The 25,694-nt window shown below is 45.8% G+C and overlaps 1 protein-coding gene across 1 annotated transcript; it reads right to left on the reverse strand.

The window, feature by feature from the left end:
* Nucleotides 1-25,635, reverse strand: LOC309616548 (sialic acid-binding Ig-like lectin 5). Its single transcript, XM_082367203.1, has 15 exons — nt 25,515-25,635; nt 25,057-25,437; nt 24,555-24,833; nt 24,254-24,301; nt 23,193-23,474; nt 22,975-23,110; nt 22,650-22,837; nt 11,746-12,198; nt 11,244-11,522; nt 10,943-10,990; nt 9,906-10,163; nt 9,536-9,820; nt 9,212-9,311; nt 8,289-8,370; nt 1-521 (listed from the first exon to the last, which is right to left on the reverse strand). Exons 1-15 carry the CDS (start codon nt 25,549-25,551, stop codon nt 330-332), a joined length of 3,048 nt encoding a protein of 1,015 aa, XP_082223329.1. The 5' UTR covers nt 25,552-25,635; the 3' UTR covers nt 1-329.
* Nucleotides 25,636-25,694: the final 59 nt, after the last annotated feature.

Below are 25,694 nucleotides of genomic sequence, written 5' to 3' on the forward strand. Positions count from 1 at the left end.
TTGATTTTTATGTGTTCTTTCTTTAATTCTCACACGACTTTGAGGTAAGACACATGATCTCTGATTTACAGAACGGAACACTGAGACACAGAGAGATGAAGTGAATTGCTTGCTAACGATGCCTTAGGAAGTGCTGGAACCTGCATTTGATTGAGCCCAAGTCTCTCTAATCCTATCACCTGTCTTCTTTCTGCTCTACCTGGGGACACTCACACAGTAGTTAATGCTAACACTGCCACAAAGCCTTCATCAACTAGTCCCTGACTTCTCCTCTTCCCCACAGAGGCTGTGATTCCTCCAGCCAGGACCAAGCTCTGGGCGAGTCCTCATTAGCTCGTTTTGATCTCTGAGTACTCGGTGGTGCTGGTGGCCTCCTGGTCCAAAGGCTCCCAAGACTTCATCCCGTGAAAGCTGAGGGAGGCGTAATGGAGCTCCTGTTGCCCCCCTGAAGGCAGGGCTTCCTCTGCAGGGGACGACGTCCGGTCTGGGGGGCCGTCTGGCCAGGGCTTTTGCCTGGAACCCTGAGTAAAGGGGAGAAAAGGGAGTCAGAGAAGGAGTAAGGCAGGCACTTTTCCCTCCAAGGGAAAGTCAGCTTGATGGGACATTTATTCATTCATTTATTCATTCATCTTCCTTTTTTTTTTTTTTTAAATTAATTAATTAATTTATTTATTTTTGGCTGTGTTGGGTCTTCGTTTCTGTGCGAGGGCTTTCTCTAGTTGCGGAGAGCGGGGGCCACTCTTCATTGCGGTGCGCGGGCCTCTCACTACTGCAACCTCTCTTGTTGCGGAGCACAGGCTCCAGATGCGCAGGCTCAGTAGTTGTGGCACACGGGCTTAGTTGCTCCGCAGCATGTGGGATCTTCCCAGACCAGGGCTCGAACCCGTGTCCCCTGCATTGGCAGGCAGATTCTCAACCACTGCGCCACCAGGGAAGCCCCATTCATCTTCTTATTCCACACGTGTTTCCTATGAACTCAAATATTCACTCATTCATTTACAATTTTGTAATACTAAGACAGATTAGGCCATATCAAGGGCTTACGAATCGTATTTCACCTTCACAAAAAGCCCCAGTATGATTGATACTCTCATTATCCCCATTTTACAGGTAGGGAAACTGAGGTGGGGAGAGGTAAAGTAACTTGCCCAAGGTCACTCATATGGTAAATGGCAGAGCCAGGACTCAAACCCAGGTCTGCTGTGTTATTGACAGTGTCTCCCATGCCAAGTCCTGGGCGAGGGGCCAGATGGACTGTGTGAGAAAACAGACATGGACCCTGACCTCAGGCAGCTTACAGTCTGCTAGGAGCACTGGATTAGAGACAAGTAAACAAAGGAAATTTCTAACTTCGCGGTGTGTTGTGAGATAGCTTATGCAGAAACCAGAAAAGAGATGGCAATTCTGGCTTCCCTGGTGGTGCAGTGGTTAAGAATCCGCCTGCCGATGCAGGGGACACAGGTTCAAGCCCTGGTCCAGGAAGATCCCACGTGCCACGGAGCAACTAAGTCCGTGCGCCACAACTACTGAGTCTGCGCTCTAGAGCCTGCGAAACACAACTACTGAGCCCGTGTGCCGTAACTACTGAGCCTGCGTGCCACAACTACTGAAGCATGCATGCCTAGAGCCCGTGCTCCGCAACAAGAGAAGCCACCGCAACGAGAAGCCCACACACCACAACGAAGAGTAGCCCCCACTCTCCGCAACTAGAGAAAGCCCGCACGCAGCAACGAAGACCCAACACAGCCAAAAATAAATAAATAAATAATTTTTTAAAAGAGATGGCAATTCTGGATCCTGGGCCTGGGCTCCATAAAACAAAAACGAAAATAAAGCAGGACCCAAGTCTCCCAGCAAAGATGGTACCCAGACACTGGTAAGCCATTCCCTTTTCTCTCTCAAGTCTGCCCACACCCCTACATCATCATGCTATAGAAGAGTGTGTTGAAAGCAACATTAGCCTTCAAAAGTAGCTCAGAAAGAAAAAAAAAACGAGTTCCAGGTTAGGAACAAATGGTTTTATGACCTCAGGAAAAAAATAGAATATCCAGACAGAGCTGCCCATATCAGACATGAGCAAGGTAAAATGAAATGGCAAAGCAGCTAGGTGTATTGACGCTACTGCAGCCAAAGAGGGAGAAATAAGGATGTGCGTCCATTAATAATAGCCTTACCATATATTAAGAAGGGATTAAATTGATCATCATAAGGCAACATGCAGCTCAGATTAATAAACAGGAGAAAGTGATATGTGCATTCTTTCATTCAATACCTCTTTGCCGAGTGCTGGCTATGAGTTAGGTGCCGTTCTTGCAAATGAGGACATAAGAGGAACTGAAACAGCCCCAAATACCTGCCTTCATGCAGTTCCTTATTAGAGTGGGGAATAGTAACATTAGGTAACAGTTGTAAGCAATTTCCCCATGACCTAGGCACATTTCTAAGCATTTCTCGTAACAACCCAATGAAACAGGTACCACCATATCCACGGTCTCGTTTCCAGAAGAGAAAATAAAGAAACAGAGAGGTTAACTAACTTGTCCAAGGTCACACAGCTTGGAAGTGGTTGGATCGAGGACTTGAACACAGGAAGTTGAACTCCAGGGCCTATGAAGCTCATCGCTTTACTATTCTGCCTACAGTATGAAAGTTACAGAAAGGTTGAGAGTAAAATAATGGGGAAAACAAAGCTCTCTGTCACGGTTCCTGTCAAGATAGTGAATTCACACATGCCACTGGCTCTATTCACCAAGATCCAACAATAGAAGAACTACAGATGGAACTCCAGGATGACAAAGTTTTATAAATCAATTAGTCGATTGCTTGATTAATCAGTTGATCACACCGAAGTCCCTTGGGGGAAGTAAAGGCTAATGTGAACAAATGGGGTCGGGGAGGTGATGTGCTGCAGCCCAGGGCTGGGGAATCTGCCTTGTTGATGAGAGGATGTTTCCCCTCAAATGTGCTTGAATTCTGCTCCTTTCTCTCTTCTACTCTTGCCTTGGGACAATCATTGCCTGCAGAATTCAGAGAGCGTGGACAGGGCAGTGATATGCAGGTGCCCAGAGGTAAGTGCTGGATAAGCACCGTAGTTTCCCTGGAGTGAAGAGAAGGAAAGCAGAGGTGGAGCCTCACTGGCCTTTGGGATTTTTGTCATCATTTTCTCCTTTCCAAACTCCAGAGTCTAGTGGATCAAAATCCCTGAAGAGTCCCTGCCCAAAGCGCCTTCTCTCTGAGGGTCAGAAGGCAAAGGGGTGACTTAAGCTGCTTTCTTGCGGGGACAGGAAGTGGGAATGATGGGCAGTGGTTTTGGTGCCTGGGGGAGCTCCACCCTGGGGCTGGTCCCCGTTGCTCCTTTGAGCTGACACAGACTATCATCTGCCCTTCACCTTCACCCAATCAATACTCCAGACAGAGTAACTAACATCTCCAGGGGAATATGCCCTCCCAGCTCACAGGACTGGACACCTGTGGAGTGTAAATGTCCCGGAAGGAAAACAAACCAACGGAACCTGGGAACTTCCTGTACCTCCAAAGCACAAGCATTAGAACACTTTGATCAAGGGTTTAAACTAAGCACGCTAAATGCACTAAGAGAAGTGAGTGATGATATTACCATCATGAAAGTGAGAATAAGAAATTCGGTACATCAGTCAATAACTCTGCAATATCTTTGTATGGTGACATATTGTAACTAGACATACAGAAATACTGAATCACTATGTTGTGTAACAGGAACTAACATAGTGTTGTCGGTCAATTATACTTCAAAAATGAACAAACAAGCAAACTCATAGAAAAAGAGACCAGATTTGTGGTGATCAGAGGTGGGAGACTGGGGGAGGGGGAATTGGATGACAGCGGTCAAAAGGTACAAACTTCCAGTTATAAGATAAATAAGTACTAGAAATGTAATGTACAACAGGATGATTATAATTGACACTGCTCTATGTTATATATGAAAGTTATTAAGTGAGTAAATCCTGAGTTCTCATCACAAGGAAAAATTTTTTCTATTTCTTTAATTTTGTATCTATATGAGATGATGGATGTCTGCTAAACGTACTGTGCTAATCATTTCATGATGTATGTGAGTCAAATCATTATTCTGTACACCTTAAACTTATACAGTGCTGTATGTCAAATATATCTCAAAACTGTGAGGAAAAAAAGGAAATTATATACATCAGAAATTATGTACATAAAATGTAAAACAAGAAGTCATGTAATCACGTAAATTATGTGAGAAGGAAATGTGTATGCAGTTCTGTAAAAAGTGGAAATATTATGTCTGAAAAATAGAATAGGAAGAACCCAATGGCGGAATGAAGAATAGAATGAATACAATTGAAGGCACGTCAGTGAGCTGGAAGGGCCTTTGACGTCTCCCCTAGAAGGAAGTAGGGAAGGATGAAGAACACAACATATGAAAAGAATAGTTGGGACTTCCCTGGTGGTCCAGTAGGTAAGACTCCGTGCTCCCAATTAAGGGGGCCAGGGTTCAATCCCTCTTCGGGGAACTAGATCCCGCATGCGTGCTGCAACTAGAACCTGGCACGGCCAAAATAAATATTTTTTAAAAAAAAGAAAAGAAAAGTTACAATAGATAGAGGACAGAAATAGAAAATCTCAACTCAGATTATAATAGTCCCCAAATGATATGCTTTTTTTTTTTTTTTTGGCCACGCCACATGGCATGTGGGATCTTAGTTCCCCAACCAGGGATCCAACCCTCCGCCCCTGCATTGGAAACATGGAGTCTTAACCACTGGACCGCCAGGGAAATCCCAACAGTCCCCAAATGAGGTAAAAAGGAAATTAAAAGAAGAAGAAATAGTTGGACAAAAATAGTGGAGATAAAATTGCCAGAATTAAAAAATGAACCACTTCAGTTCAAAGGACCCCCAAAACACAAGAAAACAGACAAGGAAAAGCCCACATCCAAACAGAGTATTCTTAAGAATATCAAAACCAAGGAGAAACGTATAAACCTTTCCAGGGAGAATGAGTGGATTACCTACCAATGTGCGAGACCTAAGATTTCTAACAGCGATACTGGGTACAAGAAACAATGAATAAAGTGTTCAAAGCATTGAAGCGAAATCACCTTGATCCTGGAATTAATATCCTGCCAAATGAAATTCAACTGTAGGGGCATAAAAATATTTTCAGACACAAGTCTTAATACAGGAAAACCCAAATGAGAACACGTTGGGAGGAAGAATTCAAATAAAAAGAATTCAAATAAAAATAACAAAACTAAGAAACAAAAAAAAAAAAACAAAAAACTAAGAAACCACACGCAAGAAATATAGGATACAAAGGTGCTCAAATACCTCAGGAAAATGTGTACCTGTATATATATTTTTTAAAAGACCAGAGAATGGAAAAATGTTAAGTGTGTTCATAATTACCCAGAATGAAAACTGGAGATCTAGAAAAAGAACCAACATTACAGTAGAAGGTGGACAGAGGGGAAACCAATAGATACAAAAGCACTCGAGTTCTTTTTGTTAGGTGTAAGACAGAGATATTAAATTTTTAAATAAGACAGGAGAAAATGAAATATTGAAAAAAAATGGAACCAAACAGAAGAAAGAGGTAAAATAGTACAAAGAAATCCACATGTATCAATAACCACAATAAATACAAATAGAGTGAACTCAACAGAGGATGTCAAATTGGATTTTTTAAAACCTGGTTATATACTATTTAAAAGAATCACTGCCAAAGCATAAATAAAATGTTGGAGGGGGGCGGGGAGAGGAAAGGATGGAGAAATCCTTTCAAACTGACCAATGACAAATTGGTGTATCTGTTTTAAGATCTAACCAAATAGACTTTAAAACAAAAAGTATCAGTAGGCACAAAGACGATCACTACATGTGATTAAGTGTGATAAAATGTTCAATTCACTAAGATACAATACTTCTAAAATATACAGTTTTAATTTAAAAATACATCAATTATAAGAAATATATTTGATAGAACTCCAGGGAAAAATTGACAAGTAAACTATCATAATGTAAGATTTCAAATATTGATAGGTCAGGAAGACCTATTAGGAAAGATATGGATTTGGATTTGAACAATACAGTTAACACACTGGCCTACTCATCTTACCTGGAACTTATGAAATAGGAAATATATTTTTTTCTGAAGCATATAGGAAATATTTACAAACATTCATCACATACCAGGCCACAGATCAAGTCTCAACAAATTTAAAAAATAGGTATCATAAAAACCATGCACTCTGAGAAAAAACTCAATTTAGTTAGAATTTAAGGATGGAAAGATGTTTTAAAATCCCCATACATTTGGAATTTTTTTTAAATCCCCAATAATTTAAGATTCCAGAAAGAAATCACAATAGGGTTTTAGCACTATTTAGAACTGAATGATCTTAAAATAACACATTTCAAAATGTGTGGAATGAAATTAAAGTCATATTCTGAGAGAAATTTATCCAAAAATACTTTTATAATGAAAGAAGTGTGCTACATATTAATAAGCTAAGTATCCAGCTTAAAAACATAGTGAAAGAACATTGGAATAAACCAAAGCAAGTCAAAGGGAGCTGCTAAGGAAATAAGAATAAAAATAAATAAAATGGAAAACAAAGATACAGTGAGAAATCAACAATCCCCAAAGCTGTTTTTTTAAAACTAATAATAAAAAATAGGCAAACGATTACCAAGAATTGTCTAGGAAAAAAAAAAAGAGGGACTTCCCTGGCAGTCCAGTGGTTAAGACTCTGTGCTCCCAAAGTAGGGGCTGCAGATTTGATCCCTGGTTGGGGAACTAAGATCCCCCAGGCCGCACCAAGCGGCCAAAAAAAAAAAAAAGTCACAAAAAACTGATGTCAGGAATGTAAAAGGGGAAGTAATCCTAATTAAACAGTATGCAATTAAGAGACTACTACCCATAACCTTTTGTCAAAAAATTATAAAACTTAGATTAAATGAACAAATTTTTAGGGAAAGAAAAGCTCACTAACGGACACATAAAATGACTGAATTAGGAAAACTGCACATAAAGACAAGAGGAGGCGCAGGTGGTAATACGAGCGACACATTAATCATTCAAGAAACGGGTCATTTCAGTTTTATACACTCTCAGATAATAGAAAAAATGGGAATATTCTCCAGTTCCTCACTATTATCTTGATACTCAAACAAGCAAACAACACGGAGAGAAAGGAATACAAGAGGTCCATTTTACTCTTGCATATATGTGCAAAAGTGCTCAACAAAAGATTAGCAAACAATCTACTAGGGTGTAAAAAAAACAAAAAAAACAAACAAAAAAACCCACACACACACTGAACAATTTGGTCTTTTCTCAGGAATGTTAGAGTAGTTTCATGTTACAAAAATCTTTAACTGTTTTATTCACCATTGGTAACAGATTGGGGGAAAATCATATTACTAGATGTATCTGAAAAGTTCAACTGAGATGTATGATAAAAACTTAAAGTTATTTAGTGATAGAAAAGAACTTCCTTACCCTGATGAAGTTTAGGTTATCTACACTAAAAAACAAAACAAAAACCTACAGCAAAAACCAACTTAAATGGATTGGTTAAACTTAAATGGAATAGTGGGTGCCTTTCCTTCAAAGCCAGGAGTAATATAGGATACCCATGATCACCACTTCTATTCGGGTTTGGAATCTTAGCCAGGATATTAAGACAAGAAAAAAGAAGGAAATGCTTAGTTAGGATCAAAGGGAAGAAATAAGCTGTTATTATTTTGCAGATAATATGATCATTGAATTTGAAATCCTCAAAGATTCTGAGTGGCACCCAAGACCAACCTGTAATATTTTTTAGATTGCAAAAATCCATTAAAAATACTTCTATGTTGGGACTTCCCTGGCAGTCCAGTGGTTAAGACTCTGCCCTCCCACTGCAGGGGGCACGGGTTCGATCCCTGATCAGGGAACTAAGATCCTGCATGTCATGCCACACGATGTGGCCAAAAAAAAAAAAAAAAAGTCTATATACAAATTATTAGAACTAACAGGAGAGCTTAGCAAATTGGAAGAATATAAAATCAACCAAATAGGTCATTACATTTCACTCACTGCTGCACCTACTGAGAGAATAAAGATAATTCTCGGCACACAGACAGATGACACCCCAGTAGAGGTAGGTGTCACTGTGAAGAGATACACATTGATAGTGAAAGCCAGGGAGGAGCAGGAAATACTGAGGAGCTCAGTCTGGCCACCGAGTGGACATGCCCAGGGCTCCCACTGCAGGAGAAGACGCCCACATCACTCACCCAGGCGATGGTACCCATGACGGGGTCTTCACCATCCACGCCCTCTGGTCTCCTGGCTGCCTGCTTTCTGCGGGCTTTCACTCTAAGAGAAGAAAACAATGTAAGAGAAGAGAAGAAACTGCAGCCAGGATGGCTCGGGCAAAGGTAAGCAGGCCTGTCCCCACTCCCTGGTAAGACAACTGAGGCATCCAGACCCTGGAACCGGACTCGGAGGCCTTCCTGACGTGCAGGTGAGTGCTTCAACCTCTTGGATGACCAGGACCTTGGCCAAGACTGAATTTCCATCACTAAACACCCCACTTACACATGAAAACTTGCACATGAATGTTATTATTATTGGCAAATGATAGCCAAAAAGTGGAAACAACCCAAATGTCCATCAGTGGATGAACGGATGAGTAGAAATGTGGTCCATTCATACAAGGGAACATTATTTGGAAATAAAAAGGAACGAAGTACTGACACATGCCACAACATGCGCGAACCTTGAAAACATCACGCTAAGCGAAAGAAGTCAGTCACAAGGGACCACGTATTTTATGATTCCACGTATATGAAATGTCCAGAATAGAGGGACTGAAAACAGATTAGTGGTTGTCTAGGGCAGGGGACGGATCGGATGGGATGACAAGGGGTGTGGGTTTCCTTTTGGTTTCATTTCATGGGCTAATGAAAAAGTTCTATCAAAATCACGGTGATGGACACACAACTCTGAATAGACTAAAAGCCAGTGAATCGTACACCTTAAGTGTATGGGAATTCTATCTCACGAAGGCTGTTACCCATTCCCCACCCCCTGCAAAAAAAAAAAGACCCCCTCTGGATCTAGTCTACTCAGCTCTGCCTTTCTGGGATTAAGTGACCTTTCTCTGGACTGCCTACCACACACCTCCCTGTATGCCTCCCCAAGAACACAGGCTTACATGCAAAAGAAGATAAGGCACAAGCACAGTGACAGCAGGACCATGGCACCAGCACCTGCAAGGGCCCCACCAAGCACTCCGGTCAGGGATGCCGGTTTCCCTGCAGAAGAGAGGGCTGTGAGATGGGCTCACTTCCGGGAGTCAGTCTCTTGCCTTCCCACCTCCTTGCGGAACTTGCTGGAGAAGCCCTTCAGGTCTGAGATGGAGAAGCCTGCCCGAGCAACCGCCTTCCGTCCAGGCCCCAGCCCCGCTCCCACCAGGCATCGTCTTCTAGGACCTTAACTCCTTTCCCCCTAAGCCTCTGCCCCCAACAGGCCCCCTGACCTGGCAGCAGCAGGACAGTGGCGCTCTGGGCCCCGTGGACGTTCTGGGCCTCGCAGCTGAGTCTGAGGCCAGAGCTGAGCCCCTCGCTGAGGCTCAGGGAGCTGTTGGCCCAGGGCCCAGCCGAGCTGGACGTGACCTTGAAGGAGGCGTTGCTGAAATTCCCCTCCAGCAGCCCCTCCCCCAGCCGCCAGCGCAGGGAGGGGACCGGCTGGGCTCGGGAGGAGCAGCTGCAATGCAGACCCTCATCCTCCGGGGAGCAGGAGGGTCCCAGCAGCTGCGGGGGGTCTGTACAGAGGGAGGAGAAGGGTCAGCGGTGCCTCTCCCCTCACCTGGGCCCAAGTGTCCTGCCCCCAGGGGTCCCCGCACTCACAGACCACGGAGAGGCTCACAGAGGTATTTTGAGAGCCCAGAGGGTTCTGAGCTCGGCAGGTGAATTCTCCTTCTGCAGCGCCTAAGCCTGGCAGCTCCAGGATCTTGGTGCTGGAGATGCGGGTGGCGTTCAGGGCTCGGGACGCCCGGAACCAGCCCAGCCGTGCGGGGGGGTTGCTGTCAGCCACACACAGCAGCCGCAGCGCCGGGCTCTCCGAGATGAGAAGGGCCGAGGCCCTGTTCTGCAGAGCCTTGAGGGCTTTGGGGGAAAGTGCAGCGAGAGCTCGCGGACGCCGAGGTCCCATCCCTCCCGCCCTCCCAGCATCTAGTTGGCCTCTCCTTCTCCTCCCCTGGCCCGCTAGCTTGCTTCGGTGTGGCTTCCCAGGCTGGACCCTCACACCCGAAGGAGCTTGACCCAACGTGTCCGGGCCTCGTATCTTCAGGGGAGGCTCAGTGTCTCAGTGGGACGTGCCCGGGCTGCTTGGTGGAAAGAGCACAGAGAGCCTCAAGCCTTGGGAAGCTGAGGCAGTGAAGGCACCAGGAAATGGGCCTCAGGAGGCTTCTGTGGAGGAAAGCCACAGAGCAGAACCGTGGTGAAGCGACATGGGCTTTGACCAGAGCGCGTGAGTGCGTATGTGTGTGGTGTGTATGTGTGTGTGGCCTGTGTGTGCATGTCCATGCGTGTGTAGGTGCATGTGTGTGTGTGTGTGTATTGCATGTGCATGTGTGTATGTGCATTTCTGTATGTGTCTGTACGTGTAGAGATGTGGATTGGATGTGTGTATGTGCATGTATATATGTATGTGTGTGCATGTATATATGTATGTGTGTGCATGTATATATGTATGTGCGTGCATGTGTATATGTGAATTGAACCTGTGTGTAGACTAGTGCCTGGGAGGTGGGGGAGGGAGGGTGGTGATTTTTATCCTTGCTCTTCCCATACGTGATGGCATTCAAGCCCTAATCCCACCCTCTCTGCTTGGAGGTGGTCCCAGGAGCTGGACCCAGCCCTGGAGAAGAGCGGTCCTTTCCTACCTGTGACATTTCTGAAGCACAGGTTGACGCTGAGGTTCCACGGAGCATCTAGGATGGAAAGATATGGCCTTGCTTCGGAGGTGAGGAGTGGGATGGAAACTGACCCAGCACCCAAGGAAGGAGACCAGGGAGCGCGGATGGCTGCCCTTCACGGCCTCTCCCCACCTCGGCTCCCAGCGCTCAGATGCATAAAAGAGTGAGCTGGCCCTCGTTCCATCCCTGCCCTCTACACACACACACACACACACACACACACACACAGCCGACTGCCCTCAGGGACCCAGCCCCCCTCCAAACTCACAGGAGACATTGAGCCGGATGCTTCTCTCCATGGTCACTTGATCTCCTTGGAGTTCCACACGACAGGTGAGGTTGGTGCCATGGTCCTGGCGCCTCGGGGTGAAGGTCAGCACCGAGGAGTGGAGGGTCTCTGGGTCCACGGCGTCAAGGGCATCCCCCGCCCAGGAGAATGAGAAAGCTCTTCCCCCATCACAGACGAGAGACAGGCGGCAGGTCAGGTTTGTGGGGCGGCCGGACTGCAGAGCCTCCAGAAGGCGGATGTCAGGTTTCTCTGTTGGGGCTGAGGAGGACAGAGGGGGGTGCCTGGGCCCCAGGGGCGTGGGGGCCCAGAGCGTGACCCTGAGAGGGACCGGTGCCTCAGAGCCACAGCTCACCCCAGGTCCTGTGTCTCTTCTGAACCCCTAAACCCCGAGACCTGGAGCAGGCAGTGGTCCTGTGTCCTGTTCCTGTTCTAATACGGGAGTCTCCACGTCCCAGGGTCCTCTCCTGGGCCCCTGCCATACCTGTCACCTGCAAATTCAGCTTCTTATCTCTGTAACTGTATTTCACATCGTCTGCCTCCACTCGGAAGAAGTAAACTCCTGTGTCGCTCATCCTGGCATCTCTGATGTTCAGGGACCAGTTGTTTTTCCTGGGGTCCCCGAGGAGGTGGAATCGGCCCTGGGTCTCTGGCTTCACTTGTCTCCATGGGTTGTTTGTGGCCACAGGATTACTGCGGTGTATGTTGTCCCCTTCCCGGAACCAATAGATGAAGGGTTGGCCAGAGAAGGGCCACGACCTCCGAGGGTAGGAGAAGGAGAAGGGCACGTGGACGCCCAGGCACGCCTGCACCGTCACTGATTCCTGCACTCGGAGCTCGTACCCTTGGTCGTCCTGCAGGGACCCTGGGGGACACAGAGGCTCCGCTGCAGCTGCAGCCCCTCCCCCACCCTTGCCGCCCCTCCTCCCTCGGCCCACTCACCCCCCCACAGCAGGGGCAGCAACAGTAGGGGCACCATGTCCGCGTCCGCCAGCGCAGAGCCCGGGTCCAAGTGCCTCCGTCAGGGAAGGAGGCGCCGCGAATGTGGGGAGCGACCGAGGAAGCCCCAACCGGAAGCCAGTGGGTGACAGAGAGACAGCCTTGGCCCAGCACAGAAGGGGAACTTGGACGCCACAGGCCGTAGGGGTGAGGTGGGGACCGAGAAGTCACGCTGTCCCACCCTCTCCCCCCGCCCTACGCTGCAGGGGAAGATCCTGAGGCCCCCAGTGTCGGAGACGTTTCACCGCATGTGGCTCTGAAATGATCACCTTCCAAACGATGTTCACGTCCACAGTGGGATCGCCGAGGGGGCCAGTGCAAGCAGAAAAGAGAAATGGGGTCTAGCCCTGCTCATCCGGCGGGACCCACCCTGAGGCTGAGAAACACTGAACATTCTGGAAAAGAATATTGAAAATTTTCTCAAAACCATTCACGTTCGGGCAGGAAGGAAGTTTCCAGACCCAAACACAGTATGAGGTGGAACCCAGGAAGGAAAGCTGAGCATTAAAAGCTCCTTTACTCTGAAGGGTTTTCAAAACATGGCAAACGGGGGTGTTGGTCTTCATGGATCTAAGGGTCTTGTGGGATCAGCCGTGGAGCACAGGCCCACGAAAAACAGGGCGGGGAGGGGTGGGTAAAGGGAGACCCTTGCCCCATTCAGTGGGCACCCCGAAAGGCTAGACCACACAGAGAAGCATAATTCAGGACCCCTCACTCTGCACTGCCTTTTTAAAAAATCCCCAAGAAGGGCTCAAGCCACATGTGGAAATAACCTGTAAACTTACTGCTCTCTAGAGAAGACATTTCATAAAGGTTTCCCAAATTTGACAATGATGGTAAACATTTTAGACACTCCAGTAACAAGCTGTGGGATTGAAAGAAACTTTCTTTTACGTTTGTATAGAAATACATCTATTTTTTAGTTTCTTAAACTATAAAAATAAAAAGAAATTTCCATCAGTTGTGCCAGTGGAAATAATGTCTCTTCTTTCCATTCTCTCTATTTTAGATATAACATACTTATAATTAATAATATTATTAGTATCATATTAATATTTATTAATATACAAGATAATTCTCCTATAAAGAATCAGCCCAAAAGTGTGGGGAACAGGTGTTACACAGGTGTGACACACAGGTGTGCCTTACTATTAAGAAAAGTAGTCTGTAATTTTTCTGAATTGACTTATCTTTTGGTTTGGAGCATTTTAGCTTTTATGATTGATGAAATATGTTTTCTTATTTGAAAAGAAACTAAGATGTGTGCCTACGATATGTGACCTTTAAGAAATATGTATATTTGGTCTTCACCCACAGTTCCTGACTCACAGCTCCTAGAACACCTGGAATTTTCTGATCCCATAGGACATATGGGAGCATCTTTTGCTATAAGATTTGGTCTTTGTTCTCAGTTCCTAAAAGCACTTTAGGGCCAAACAGGTGACATGGGTGTCCCATTTTGTACTTGGGTGCCACGTTTGTATTGTATTCAGTGACTTTTTTTGTTCTGAGGAGGGATCTCAACATTTGTATAAATGTCAGGCTCCACAGACTGGCCCTGCTGCTGGATCCCGGTGAACAAGAGGTGATGAGCTCTCTCCCCTCGGTCCTCACCTGTTGCAGGGGACATTGCTGAACACAACAATGAGGGCCGGGTTTCACAGGCTTGTGCTGCACAAATTCACAGCAGGTGGTGGTCTAGCAAATCTCAAGCTGGGATTATCGAACAACAAGAAACAACAAGTGTTGGTGAGGATGTGGAATAACGGGAATCCTTGTACACTGTTGGTGGGAATGTGAATTGGTGCAGCCACTGTGGAGAACAGTATGAAGGTTCCTCAAAACTAAAAATAGAACCATCAAGCACTTCCGTTTTTGAGTACTTATCTTTAAAAACATGGAAACAACAATTTGAAAAGATATATGCACCCCCATGTTCATGGAAGCATTATTTACAATAGCTAAGACATGGAAAGAACTTACATGTCCATCGGTGGGTGAATGAATAAAGAAAATGTGCTATGTGTACACCATGGAGTATTCTTCAGCTATAAAAGAGAAGGAAATCCTGCTTTTGCAACACATGGGTGGGACATGAGGGCATTATGCTAAGTGAAATAAGTTAGACAGAGAAAGACAAATACCATATCATCTCATGTACATGTGGAATCTTAAAAAAAATCAAAAATCAAATAAACTCATGGATACAGAGAACTGATTTGTGGTTCCCAGAGGTGGAGAGTTGGGTCATGGGCAAAATGGGCAAAAGTGGTCGAAAGGTACAAACTTCCGGTATAAAATAAATCAATCATGGGGATGTAATGTACATCATGGTGACTAGACTTAATAATACTATTAACTATAATAGTATAGTTAAGAATACTGTACTGTATATTTGAAAGTTGCTAAAAGACTAGATCTTAAAAATTCTCATCACAAGAAAAAGTTTTTAGCTATATGTAGTGATGAATGCTAACTAGGTAGATTTGGTGATCATTTTGCAATATATACATGTATCAAATCATTGTGTTGTACACCTGAAACTAACATAATGTTATATCTATACCTCAAAGAAAAAAAAATATATAAAAGAGTTTTAAATCGCAAGTTGGGTCCTTAGATTAGAGTGGTCCAAGGCTACCAGGCAGTGTTCCCTAGTTGAAAGGCTCCACTGGCCTTTAAACACCTGCTTAATGAATTACTTATGTTAAATCCCCTCTGCCGAAATACATAGTGTGGCTTTTGTGTTCACTATTGGCCCTGGACTGATAAACTCTCAAGAGATGAAAAAAAAAAAATGGGGTGATTTCAAATGCCCTTATGATAAAACTCACAGTCAACTGGAAGTAAAAGAGAAGTTCTCTAAAAAGATAAAGGGTGTCTTCAGAAACATCATAGTTAATGCAGCAGCATAGGTTCTACCCTAGGAAGGCAATAAATATAGGTAAAAGGTATAACAATTGAAAGGAAAAATAAACCAAAGAGGTTTCTCTTCATAAAGGTTTATGTATACAGAAAAATCCAGAAGTATATACACACACATTTGGGGGCTTAATAAGAGAGCAGAGGGCTTCCCTGGTGGCGCAGTGCTTAAGAATCCACCTGCCAATGCAGGGGACACGGGTTCGAGCCCTGGTCTGGGAAGATCCCACACGCCACGGAGCTACTAATCCCATGCGCCACAGCTACTGAGCCTGCGCTCTAGAGCCTGCGAGCCACAACTACTGAGCCTGTGCGCCTAGAGCCCGTGCTCTGCAACAAGAGAAGCCACCGCAATGAGAAGCCCGCGCACCGCAATGAAGAGTAGCCCCTGCTCGCTGCAACTAGAGAAAGCCCGCGCGCAGCAACAAAGACCCAATGCAGCCAAAAATAAAATAATAAATAAATACATTTTAAAAAAATAAATAAATGAGAGCACAATTACAAGACACAAATTGCAAATTTTAAAAATCAGTTGCATTCCATATCACAGTAATAAATAACTGGGATTTTATGTGACAGGCCATTGACAATAGCATCAAAAATCAGGATATACCTGACATTTAGAAAGGAATATAACAAAAGTATAATGTGCATGACCTCAGCGGAGGAAATTATAAATCGGTCTTGAAGGACATTAAAGACGGAAATAAATGCAAAAATATGCCACATTATAGGTGTGGAACAACAGAGTATAAATATGCATTCTACCCAACTTCATCTGAGGAATGAAAACAATACGTCACCCAAACCCCAAGGGGATTTTTTGTGGAATTCGATAACTCCATTGTAAAATTTATAATGAAGTAGACATTTCAAGGATAGCCAAGGTTACCAAGAAGAAGAACAATGTGTGAGGCACGGCTCTGCAAGATATCAATAAGTAGTACAACGTCCTAGAAGATAACTTATGTATAGAAAGAGGGATAGGCCGGTAGACCGATGGAACAGGAGAGGGAAGCTGGAAATAAACCTCAACCACAGGAAGCATCCTGTGTGACAGAGAAGGTGATACAAAGAAGTGACAAAGAGATAGCCTTTTCACCAACTTTGTGGGCAATAAGGGATCTGAAACAATCAAATGAAATTGCACCGCTAGCTCATACCAGGCACAAAATCAAGTGAAGATGCTCTGAAGACGTATTGTTTTGGAAAGACAAAACAATAGAGCTGTTAGAAGACAATCTAGCAGGAGGTGTCCATGAACTGGTGGTAGGGAAAGATTGCTGAACAAGACAGAAATAGCACCATCTATAAAAGAGAGACATTGAAAACTCGAACTGGATTAAAATGAAGAACTGTTCATAAAAGACACCACAAGAAGTGCCGAACCATCAGCCGTCAGGTGGGAGCAGGTACTTACAACACATATAACCATCAAAGTGTCAGTATCCAGGATATAAGAATTTCTATGAATACATAAGGAAAAGGAAATATAGAAAAATGGGTACAATTGAGCAGGGGCCTCAGAGAGGACAACATTCAACAAGGCCATCAATGAATGGAAAGCTGCTGCACCTCACTGCAATCAGGAAAGCGCACACATTAAGACAATAATAGGCTATTACTATACGTGCTCCAAGTTGGCACCTATTAAAGTACCTGCAAACACCAAGTATTAGGGAATGTGTGAAATATAAATTGGTCCAAGCATTTGAGAGGAAATCGGCATCATCCAAGTAACTGACGATGTGCTTGCATCAGGGCCCAGAAATTCCACTCCTTGGATGCATGTTCTAGAGCAGCCATGACCAATGGCAGCCAAACCCCACATGTGGCAATCGACTGCTTGAAAGATGGTTATAAGGATGGGTGCTGTAAGGGGCTACACGAAGTGCTGCTATAAGGGCTAAATACACACTGGAGTTCCAGACTTAGTACAAGGAAATGAATGTAAACTATTTTGGTATTCTGAGGCCAATTCCAATGTGTCTGTAATTTCACCCACACCACCAACAAGCAATTCTCAGACACCAGCAGGGTGCTCTAGAATTCAATTCAATCCAACTCAATTCCGACAGTGTCTACCTGTAAATAGCATCAGATCCCACAGGTTAAGAGTTCAGTCCTTAAAGACTGCCCCTCCCTCCCACCTTCAGATGCCAATTTCAACTCCAGGTTGTTACCTGTACTTCTGATCTGCTGGCTACAGATAGAGGTTCCCAAGACTCTCTCCTCAAGTTCAATAAATCTGCTAGAGCAGCTCACAGACTCAGAGAAACACTTCACTTCAGAGATTACTGGTTTATTATGAAGGAATACAACTTAGGAACAACTGAATGGAAGAGAGGTATAGGGCAAGGCATGGATCAGGGCACAGAGATTCCATGCCCTCTCCAGACCTGTCACTCTACCACCACCTCCACCTGTTCACCAACTTGGAGTTCTTTTGATCTTCCACACTTTTGTGTTTTTAAGGGAGGCTTCATTACATAAGCATGATTGATTGGATCATTGGCCATTGGTTATTGATCCAACCTTCAGCTCCTCTCCCCTTTCCGGAGGTTGGGTGGGGGGGCAGAAATGAGAGTTCCATCCCTTTAGTCACATGGTTGGATCCTTGGGCAACCAGTCCCCATCTTTAGCTATTTTCCAAAAGTTGCCTCATTAAAATGACAAAAGACACCTTTACTGCTCTCAGCCCTTAGGAAATGCCAAAGGTTTTATAAGTTCTGTGCCAAAACAGGGAAGAAGACTAAATATATGTTTCATGTTATGAATCGCAATATCACACTACCACATTGATAATTTCATAATGATTACAGATTGATGAAATAGAGTTTTTAATTTATTTTATGGACGTATAGTTGATTTAGAATGTTGTGTCAATTTCTGTTGTACAGCAAAGTGATTCAGTTATACATATATATGTTCTTTTTCATATTCTTCTCCATTATGGTTGATCACAGGATATTGTATATAGTCCCCTGAGCTATACAGTAGAACTTGTTATTTATCCATTCTATATATGATAGTTTGCATCTGCTAATCCGAAACTCCCAATCCATCCCTCCCCTTCTCCCCTTCCCCCTTGGCAACCACAAGTCTGTTCTCTATGAGGCAATAGAGTTTTGATATATTCGTTAAAAAAATATATTACAAAAATTAACTTCACCTTTAAAACTTTTTCTTAATATGGCATTTAGAAAACTTTAAATAACACATATGGCTCCTAGATAGAGCTAACATTATGTTTATCAGATAGTGACCATAGAAAAAATATTTCCCATGTTCACCAGGATATATAGTCAGGAATCCTCTGGCCTTCGTACCACGGACAGTAGAAGCAGCTCTCAAGATTTTAATTTCAGATGTTGCCTGGGGACAGCCTCATTCCACTCACCCCACATACTCTGTCCTGGATGTTGGGAGTCAGAAACAATTGGGGTGGATAAGATGGGAAGAAACTGCAGCCGGAAGCCACAAGGTAGAGACAGAAATGCAGAAGAGGAAATTTCCCCATAACCTGGGCAAGGAAAGCTGGCCCCTGAGGCTAGGGAAGAGGCCAAGCTGGCCCACCTCAGGGGCACAATGCCCACCCTAATAGAAGTAAAATAGGGCTTCCCTGGTGGCGCAGTGGTAGAGAATCTGCCTGCCAATGCAGGGGACACGGGTTCGAGCCCTGGTCTGGGAAGATCCCACATGCCGCGGAGCAACTGGGCCCGTGAGCCACAATTGCTGAGTCTGCGCGTCTGGAGCCTGTGCTCCGCAACAGGAGAGGCCGCGATAGTGAGAGGCCCACGCACCGCGATGAAGAGTGGCCCCCGCTTGCCACAACTAGAGAAAGCCCTCGCACAGAAACGAAGACACAACACAGCCATAAATAAATAAATAAAATTAAAAAAAAAAAAAGTAAAATAACCCAAACGATTGAGTTGGGGAAATGAAACAACTATTTTTACATTCGAGGAGAGTTACAGACTTCGTATCAGTGAAAGGAGTGTGTATATCATACATATACTTAAAAAAACAAATTAATAGTTATATTTTTATTGAGGTGGTATTCACATGACATGAAAATACTAATGATAATTTTGGATGTATCCACTTTTGGAGGATGAGATGAAGAGGAAACTAAAATGACAGTGGATGAGAAAGTAACTTGAACGCAGAGGCTCCCTCTTGTGGAGGAGAGAGGAAGCACAGTTGAAAGTTCATTGTCATTCCATGACAATGGAATGAGGATTTGGGAGATGCCTCTTGGCGCCAGCAGCATGGGCACCAGACACACACATCCAGGAAAAGACTTTCTATGTTGAGAATGAATGGTGAGTTTTTGCAACATGATACCTAGTATCCTATTGAAACTGTTTCCTGTCATGAAGGACTATTTTCTCCTGCTGCCCCCAACACTTACACAAAATACACTTGTATTTAGTGCTCTGGAAATGCAAGAAGATATCTATCAGAAAGAAAACTTTAAAAAACATTCCCATGTACAACTGCATCGCAAAGAATGAAATACCCAGGAATAACTTTCACCAAGGAGGAGACAGATCTGTACTCTGAAAACTATAAGACATTGATGAATGAAATTGAAGAAGACACAATGAAGTCAAAGATATACCATGCTCATAGATTGGAAGAATCAATACTGTTAAAGTATCAATTATACCCAAAGCAATCTACAGATTCAATGCCATCCCTATCCAAATACCCATGGCATCTTGCACAGGGCTAGAACAAGTAATCCTCAAATCTGTATGAAGCCACCAAAGACCCCAAATAGCCAAAACAACCTTGAGAAAGAAGAACAAAGCTGGAGGTGTCACATTCCCTTGTTTCAAACTGTACTATAAAGCCACAGTAATTGAATATAGTCAATAATACTGTCATCATTTTTTTACGGTGACACATGGTTACTAGACCTATCAGGGTGATCATTTTGTAACGTATTTGGTGGCAGATCACTCTGTTCTACACCTGAAACAAACATAAATTTATGTCATCTATACTTTAATTTTAAAAAGATATTGAGATATACAAAGATTTCATAATTGGACAGCAAGAGCACTACATCTAAATGGAAAGATTGACAAGAGGATGTCATAAAAAATTTTAGACTCCTGCCCAGCAAAGAAGAAAGAGAGAAGGAGAGAAAGACAGTCACAAGTTAAAGACTCACAATTTAAAGGGATAAATTAGGAGTTTGGGGATTATATATACAAACTACTATACATAAAATAGATAACCAACAAGGAACTACTGCATAGCACAGGGAACTATATACTCAATATCTTGTAATAACCTACAATGGAAAAGATTCTGAAAAGAATATATGTATATATGTATGTATGTATAGCTGAATCACTTTGTTATACACGTGAAACTAACAGAACATAAGTCAACTATGCTCCAATTTTTAAAAAAGATTCACATCCAGAATAAAGAACTCACAATCAATAAGAAAAAGATTGCCCAATTTTTATTTTTAAATGGGCAAGAAGCAAAACAGGAATTTCACAAAAGAACACATTCAAATGACTCAACATCATCACACATAAGGGAAATAAATTAAAAAGGCAATGAGGGACTTCCCTGGTGGTCCAGTGGAATAGAATCTGTCCTGCAATGCAGGGCAAGTGGGCTCAATCGGGGAACTAAGATCCCATGTGCCGCAGGGCAACTAAGCCCAAGCGCCACAACTACTGAGCTCGCGCGCCTCAACTACAGAAGAGAAAACCCGCACTCTACAACTAGAGAGAAGACCACGCACCCCAGTGAAGAGCCCACGTGATGCAACAAAAAAGCCCGCATGCCACAGCGATGATCCCGCATGCTGCAACTAAGACCCGACACAGGCAAAAATAGAATTTTTTTAAAAAGATAATGAAATACTGCCACAAATGGATTGCAATGCTGAATATTGAGCAGGCAAACAAGTGCTGCTAAGGATGTAGACAGATCAGAACACTCATATATGATGGTGGGATGTAAATTCATTTGACTACTCAAGAGAACTCTTTGATGGTACCTTCTAGAACTAAATATATGCCGACCTTATGATGAAGCAGTCCCATACTCACCAGGAAAATGGTGCTAGTCCTCCTATTTTCATCACAATATTCATAACAAAGTTATTTTGAAAAAGCCAAAGTTTGGAAACAAATGCAATGTCATCATATTTTACAGTCGATACATAACTGGAGAAATAGTCACACGTAAAATACAATTTTAAAGACAAAAACTATAGCAAAACCAAAATGAATTATTGATACATGTAAAAACATGCATAATCTGAAAAACATAATACTGAGAGAAAGTACAAAGATTGGCACACGCATCCATCGGGACAGAAAAGGGAGAGCCAAACAATGAATAAATATTTCTTCTTCTTTTAATTTCCTTTTTATCTCATTTGGGGACTGTTGGGATTTCCCTGGCGGTCCAGTGGTTAAGACTCTGAGCTTCCACTGCAGGGGGCGTGGGTTCAATCCCTGGTTGGGGAACTAATATCCCATATGCCACATGGCCAAAAAAAAAAAAAAAAAAGAAGAAGCAGCCTTATTTGTAACAGATCACTCAAAAATAATGGTAGATGAAGAGATCATTTTGCTGAAAACTCTCACAGGAAAACTAAAAGGTAAGAATGATTTTTCTATTATTATGTTACTTAATAATACGTTCAAATAATGAAATGTTGTGATATTTTACACTAACTATTATGAGGTAAGCAACTTGAAACCAAGAAAGAAAATCTGTGTTCCTGATTCTACTGTGTGTGGATGTCCCCACTAATAGGGAAGTTTTGGAGACCAGAAACTCAGGTGTTAAGCAGGTAACTTCCGGGTCATGAGAGGAGAAGCCCTTTGCAGGGCTGGCGATGCAGAGAGAGGAGCCGGGTGGAGGAGAGGGCTGAAGGACGACCCACGGCACAAGCAGGGTAGCAGATGGGGAGTGGCGCTTCAGAAACAATGGGGCGGGCAGTGAGGGTGCGTCATCAATAACCATGTTTTATTTTCTGTATCTTATGACGTTTTGACATCTTAAAAAGCTTGCTGGCCTGAAAAGGACACCGCCTCGCAACTGTTAGAGACAGAAAAGGGCTGTTCCAGGACCTCACCTTTAAAATGCAAACCAATCAATCGCTACCCCATAATCCCCAACCACCCCTTTAGCTACCCCTCACTCGCCAAGCCACTATTTCCCTTACCCGAAGTCACTCACGAACAGGTAACAGACTACTACAGATCACCCCTGCCGCCCAAAGCCCACCAGAATTATTCAAATGAGCAGATCCTAAAGAAATTTCCCTACGCAGCCCTGCCTTTCCCGTGGAAACCCCAATAAAGGCTTCTCCGCACCTGCTCCTGCTTCTTGAGCAAAACCAGGTGCTTCCCCTTTGGTCCTGCCCGCGTGACGAGCCACCTACTCTTGGAAGATGTTAAGTAATAAAAGTCTCCTTTCAACGGTATTGACTCTTCATGTCATCACGCAAGTTAAAAGCTCGTGGTTGCAAATGAGGGTTTGAGTCGAGCGTTTCCGGGGAGAAGCCGACAGTGATGGCCCCACGGCTGTCTTCTGGGCTCCGCATCCTCACGTGAATCCCGTCTTGAGAAGGAGGGAGGCTCAGCCCTGCCCCCTCGTGGCCTCCACACCTGCAGGACCAACACTGTCTCAGGTCAGAGAGTCGGACAATTTAACTGTGGCTCCAGGCAGGATGGGCCAGCTCAGCCCCACCGGGAACTCCAGGGCCATTTACCCGACTTCCCTGGAGAGGAACGGGTCTGCTCACCTGGTGTAGTAGATCCAGGTGAGGCCATAGGTGAGGAGGAAGCCAGCCCCCATGAGGGCCCCTCTGATCAGGGTGAGGACCAGGGGCCAGGAGCCCTGCTGAGCCTCAGTCACGCGGCTGCAGCAAGACGGCCTTTCTGGGGAGGGCAGAGAGGGGTGAAGTTCTGCCCCCAGCCCCCAGCCCCTCCCACACTCCAAACACCTGCCCAGGCTGCCTACCCTGGCGCCTGTCCTGCAACTCATTCTGCACAGCAAGGCTGACGGAAACTTGCTGGGAGCCCAGAGGGTTCTGAGCTCGGCAGGTGAATTCTCCTTCTGCAGCGCCTAAGCCTGGCAGCTCCAGGATCTTGGTGCTGGAGATGCGGGTGGCGTTCAGGGCTCGGGACGCCCGGAACCAGCCCAGCCGTGCGGGGGGGTTGCTGTCAGCCACACACAGCAGCCGCAGCGCCGGGCTCTCCGAGATGAGAAGGGCCGAGGCCCTGTTCTGCAGAGCCTTGAGGGCTTTGGGGGAAAGTGCAGCGAGAGCTCGCGGACGCCGAGGTCCCATCCCTCCCGCCCTCCCAGCATCTAGTTGGCCTCTCCTTCTCCTCCCCTGGCCCGCTAGCTTGCTTCGGTGTGGCTTCCCAGGCTGGACCCTCACACCCGAAGGAGCTTGACCCAACGTGTCCGGGCCTCGTATCTTCAGGGGAGGCTCAGTGTCTCAGTGGGACGTGCCCGGGCTGCTCGGTGGAAAGAGCACAGAGAGCCTCAAGCCTTGGGAAGCTGAGGCAGTGAAGGCACCAGGAAATGGGCCTCAGGAGGCTTCTGTGGAGGAAAGCCACAGAGCAGAACCGTGGTGAAGCGACATGGGCTTTGACCAGAGCGCGTGAGTGCGTATGTGTGTGGTGTGTATGTGTGTGTGGCCTGTGTGTGCATGTCCATGCGTGTGTAGGTGCATGTGTGTGTGTGTGTGTATTGCACGTGCATGTGTGTATGTGCATTTCTGTATGTGTCTGTACGTGTAGAGATGTGGATTGGATGTGTGTATGTGCATGTATATATGTACGTGTGTGCATGTATATATGTACGTGTGTGCATGTATATATGTATGTGCGTGCATGTGTATATGTGTATTGAACCTGTGTGTGGACTAGTGCCTGGGAGGTGGGGGAGGGAGGGTGGTGATTTTTATCCTTGCTCTTCCCATACGTGATGGCATTCAAGCCCTAATCCCACCCTCTCTGCTTGGAGGTGGTCCCAGGAGCTGGACCCAGCCCTGGAGAAGAGCGGTCCTTTCCTACCTGTGACATTTCTGAAGCACAGGTTGACGCTGAGGTTCCACGGAGCATCTAGGATGAAAAGATATGGCCTTGCTTCGGAGGTGAGGAGTGGGATGGAAACTGACCCAGCACCCAAGGAAGGAGACCAGGGAGCGCGGATGGCTGCCCTTCACGGCCTCTCCCCACCTCGGCTCCCAGCGCTCAGATGCATAAAAGAGTGAGCTGGCCCTCGTTCCGTCCCTGCCCTCTACACACACACACACACACACACACACACACACAGCCGACTGCCCTCAGGGACCCAGCCCCCCTCCAAACTCACAGGAGACATTGAGCCGGATGCTTCTCTCCATGGTCACTTGATCTCCTTGGAGTTCCACACGACAGGTGAGGTTGGTGCCATGGTCCTGGCGCCTCGGGGTGAAGGTCAGCACCGAGGAGTGGAGGGTCTCTGGGTCCACGGCGTCAAGGGCATCCCCCGCCCAGGAGAATGAGAAAGCTCTTCCCCCATCACAGACGAGAGACAGGCGGCAGGTCAGGTTTGTGGGGCGGCCGGACTGCAGAGCCTCCAGAAGGCGGATGTCAGGTTTCTCTGTTGGGGCTGAGGAGGACAGAGGGGGGTGCCTGGGCCCCAGGGGCGTGGGGGCCCAGAGCGTGACCCTGAGAGGGACCGGTGCCTCAGAGCCACAGCTCACCCCAGGTCCTGTGTCTCTTCTGAACCCCTAAACCCCGAGACCTGGAGCAGGCAGTGGTCCTGTGTCCTGTTCCTGTTCTAATACGGGAGTCTCCACGTCCCAGGGTCCTCTCCTGGGCCCCTGCCATACCTGTCACCTGCAAATTCAGCTTCTTATCTCTGTAACTGTATTTCACATCGTCTGCCTCCACTCGGAAGAAGTAAACTCCTGTGTCGCTCATCCTGGCATCTCTGATGTTCAGGGACCAGTTGTTTTTCCTGGGGTCCCCGAGGAGGTGGAATCGGCCCTGGGTCTCTGGCTTCACTTGTCTCCATGGGTTGTTTGTGGCCACAGGATTACTGCGGTGTATGTTGTCCCCTTCCCGGAACCAATAGATGAAGGGTTGGCCAGAGAAGGGCCACGACCTCCGAGGGTAGGAGAAGGAGAAGGGCACGTGGACGCCCAGGCACGCCTGCACCGTCACTGATTCCTGCACTCGGAGCTCGTACCCTTGGTCGTCCTGCAGGGACCCTGGGGGACACAGAGGCTCCGCTGCAGCTGCAGCCCCTCCCCCACCCTTGCCGCCCCTCCTCCCTCGGCCCACTCACCCCCCCACAGCAGGGGCAGCAACAGCAGGGGCACCATGTCCGCGTCCGCCAGCGCAGAGCCCGGGTCCAAGTGCCTCCGTCAGGGAAGGAGGCGCCGCGAATGTGGGGAGCGACCGAGGAAGCCCCAACCGGAAGCCAGTGGGTGACAGAGAGACAGCCTTGGCCCAGCACAGAAGGGGA

Source organism: Balaenoptera borealis (assembly GCF_965194805.1).
Source record: "Balaenoptera borealis genome assembly, chromosome: 19".
NCBI lineage: Eukaryota > Metazoa > Chordata > Mammalia > Artiodactyla > Balaenopteridae > Balaenoptera > Balaenoptera borealis.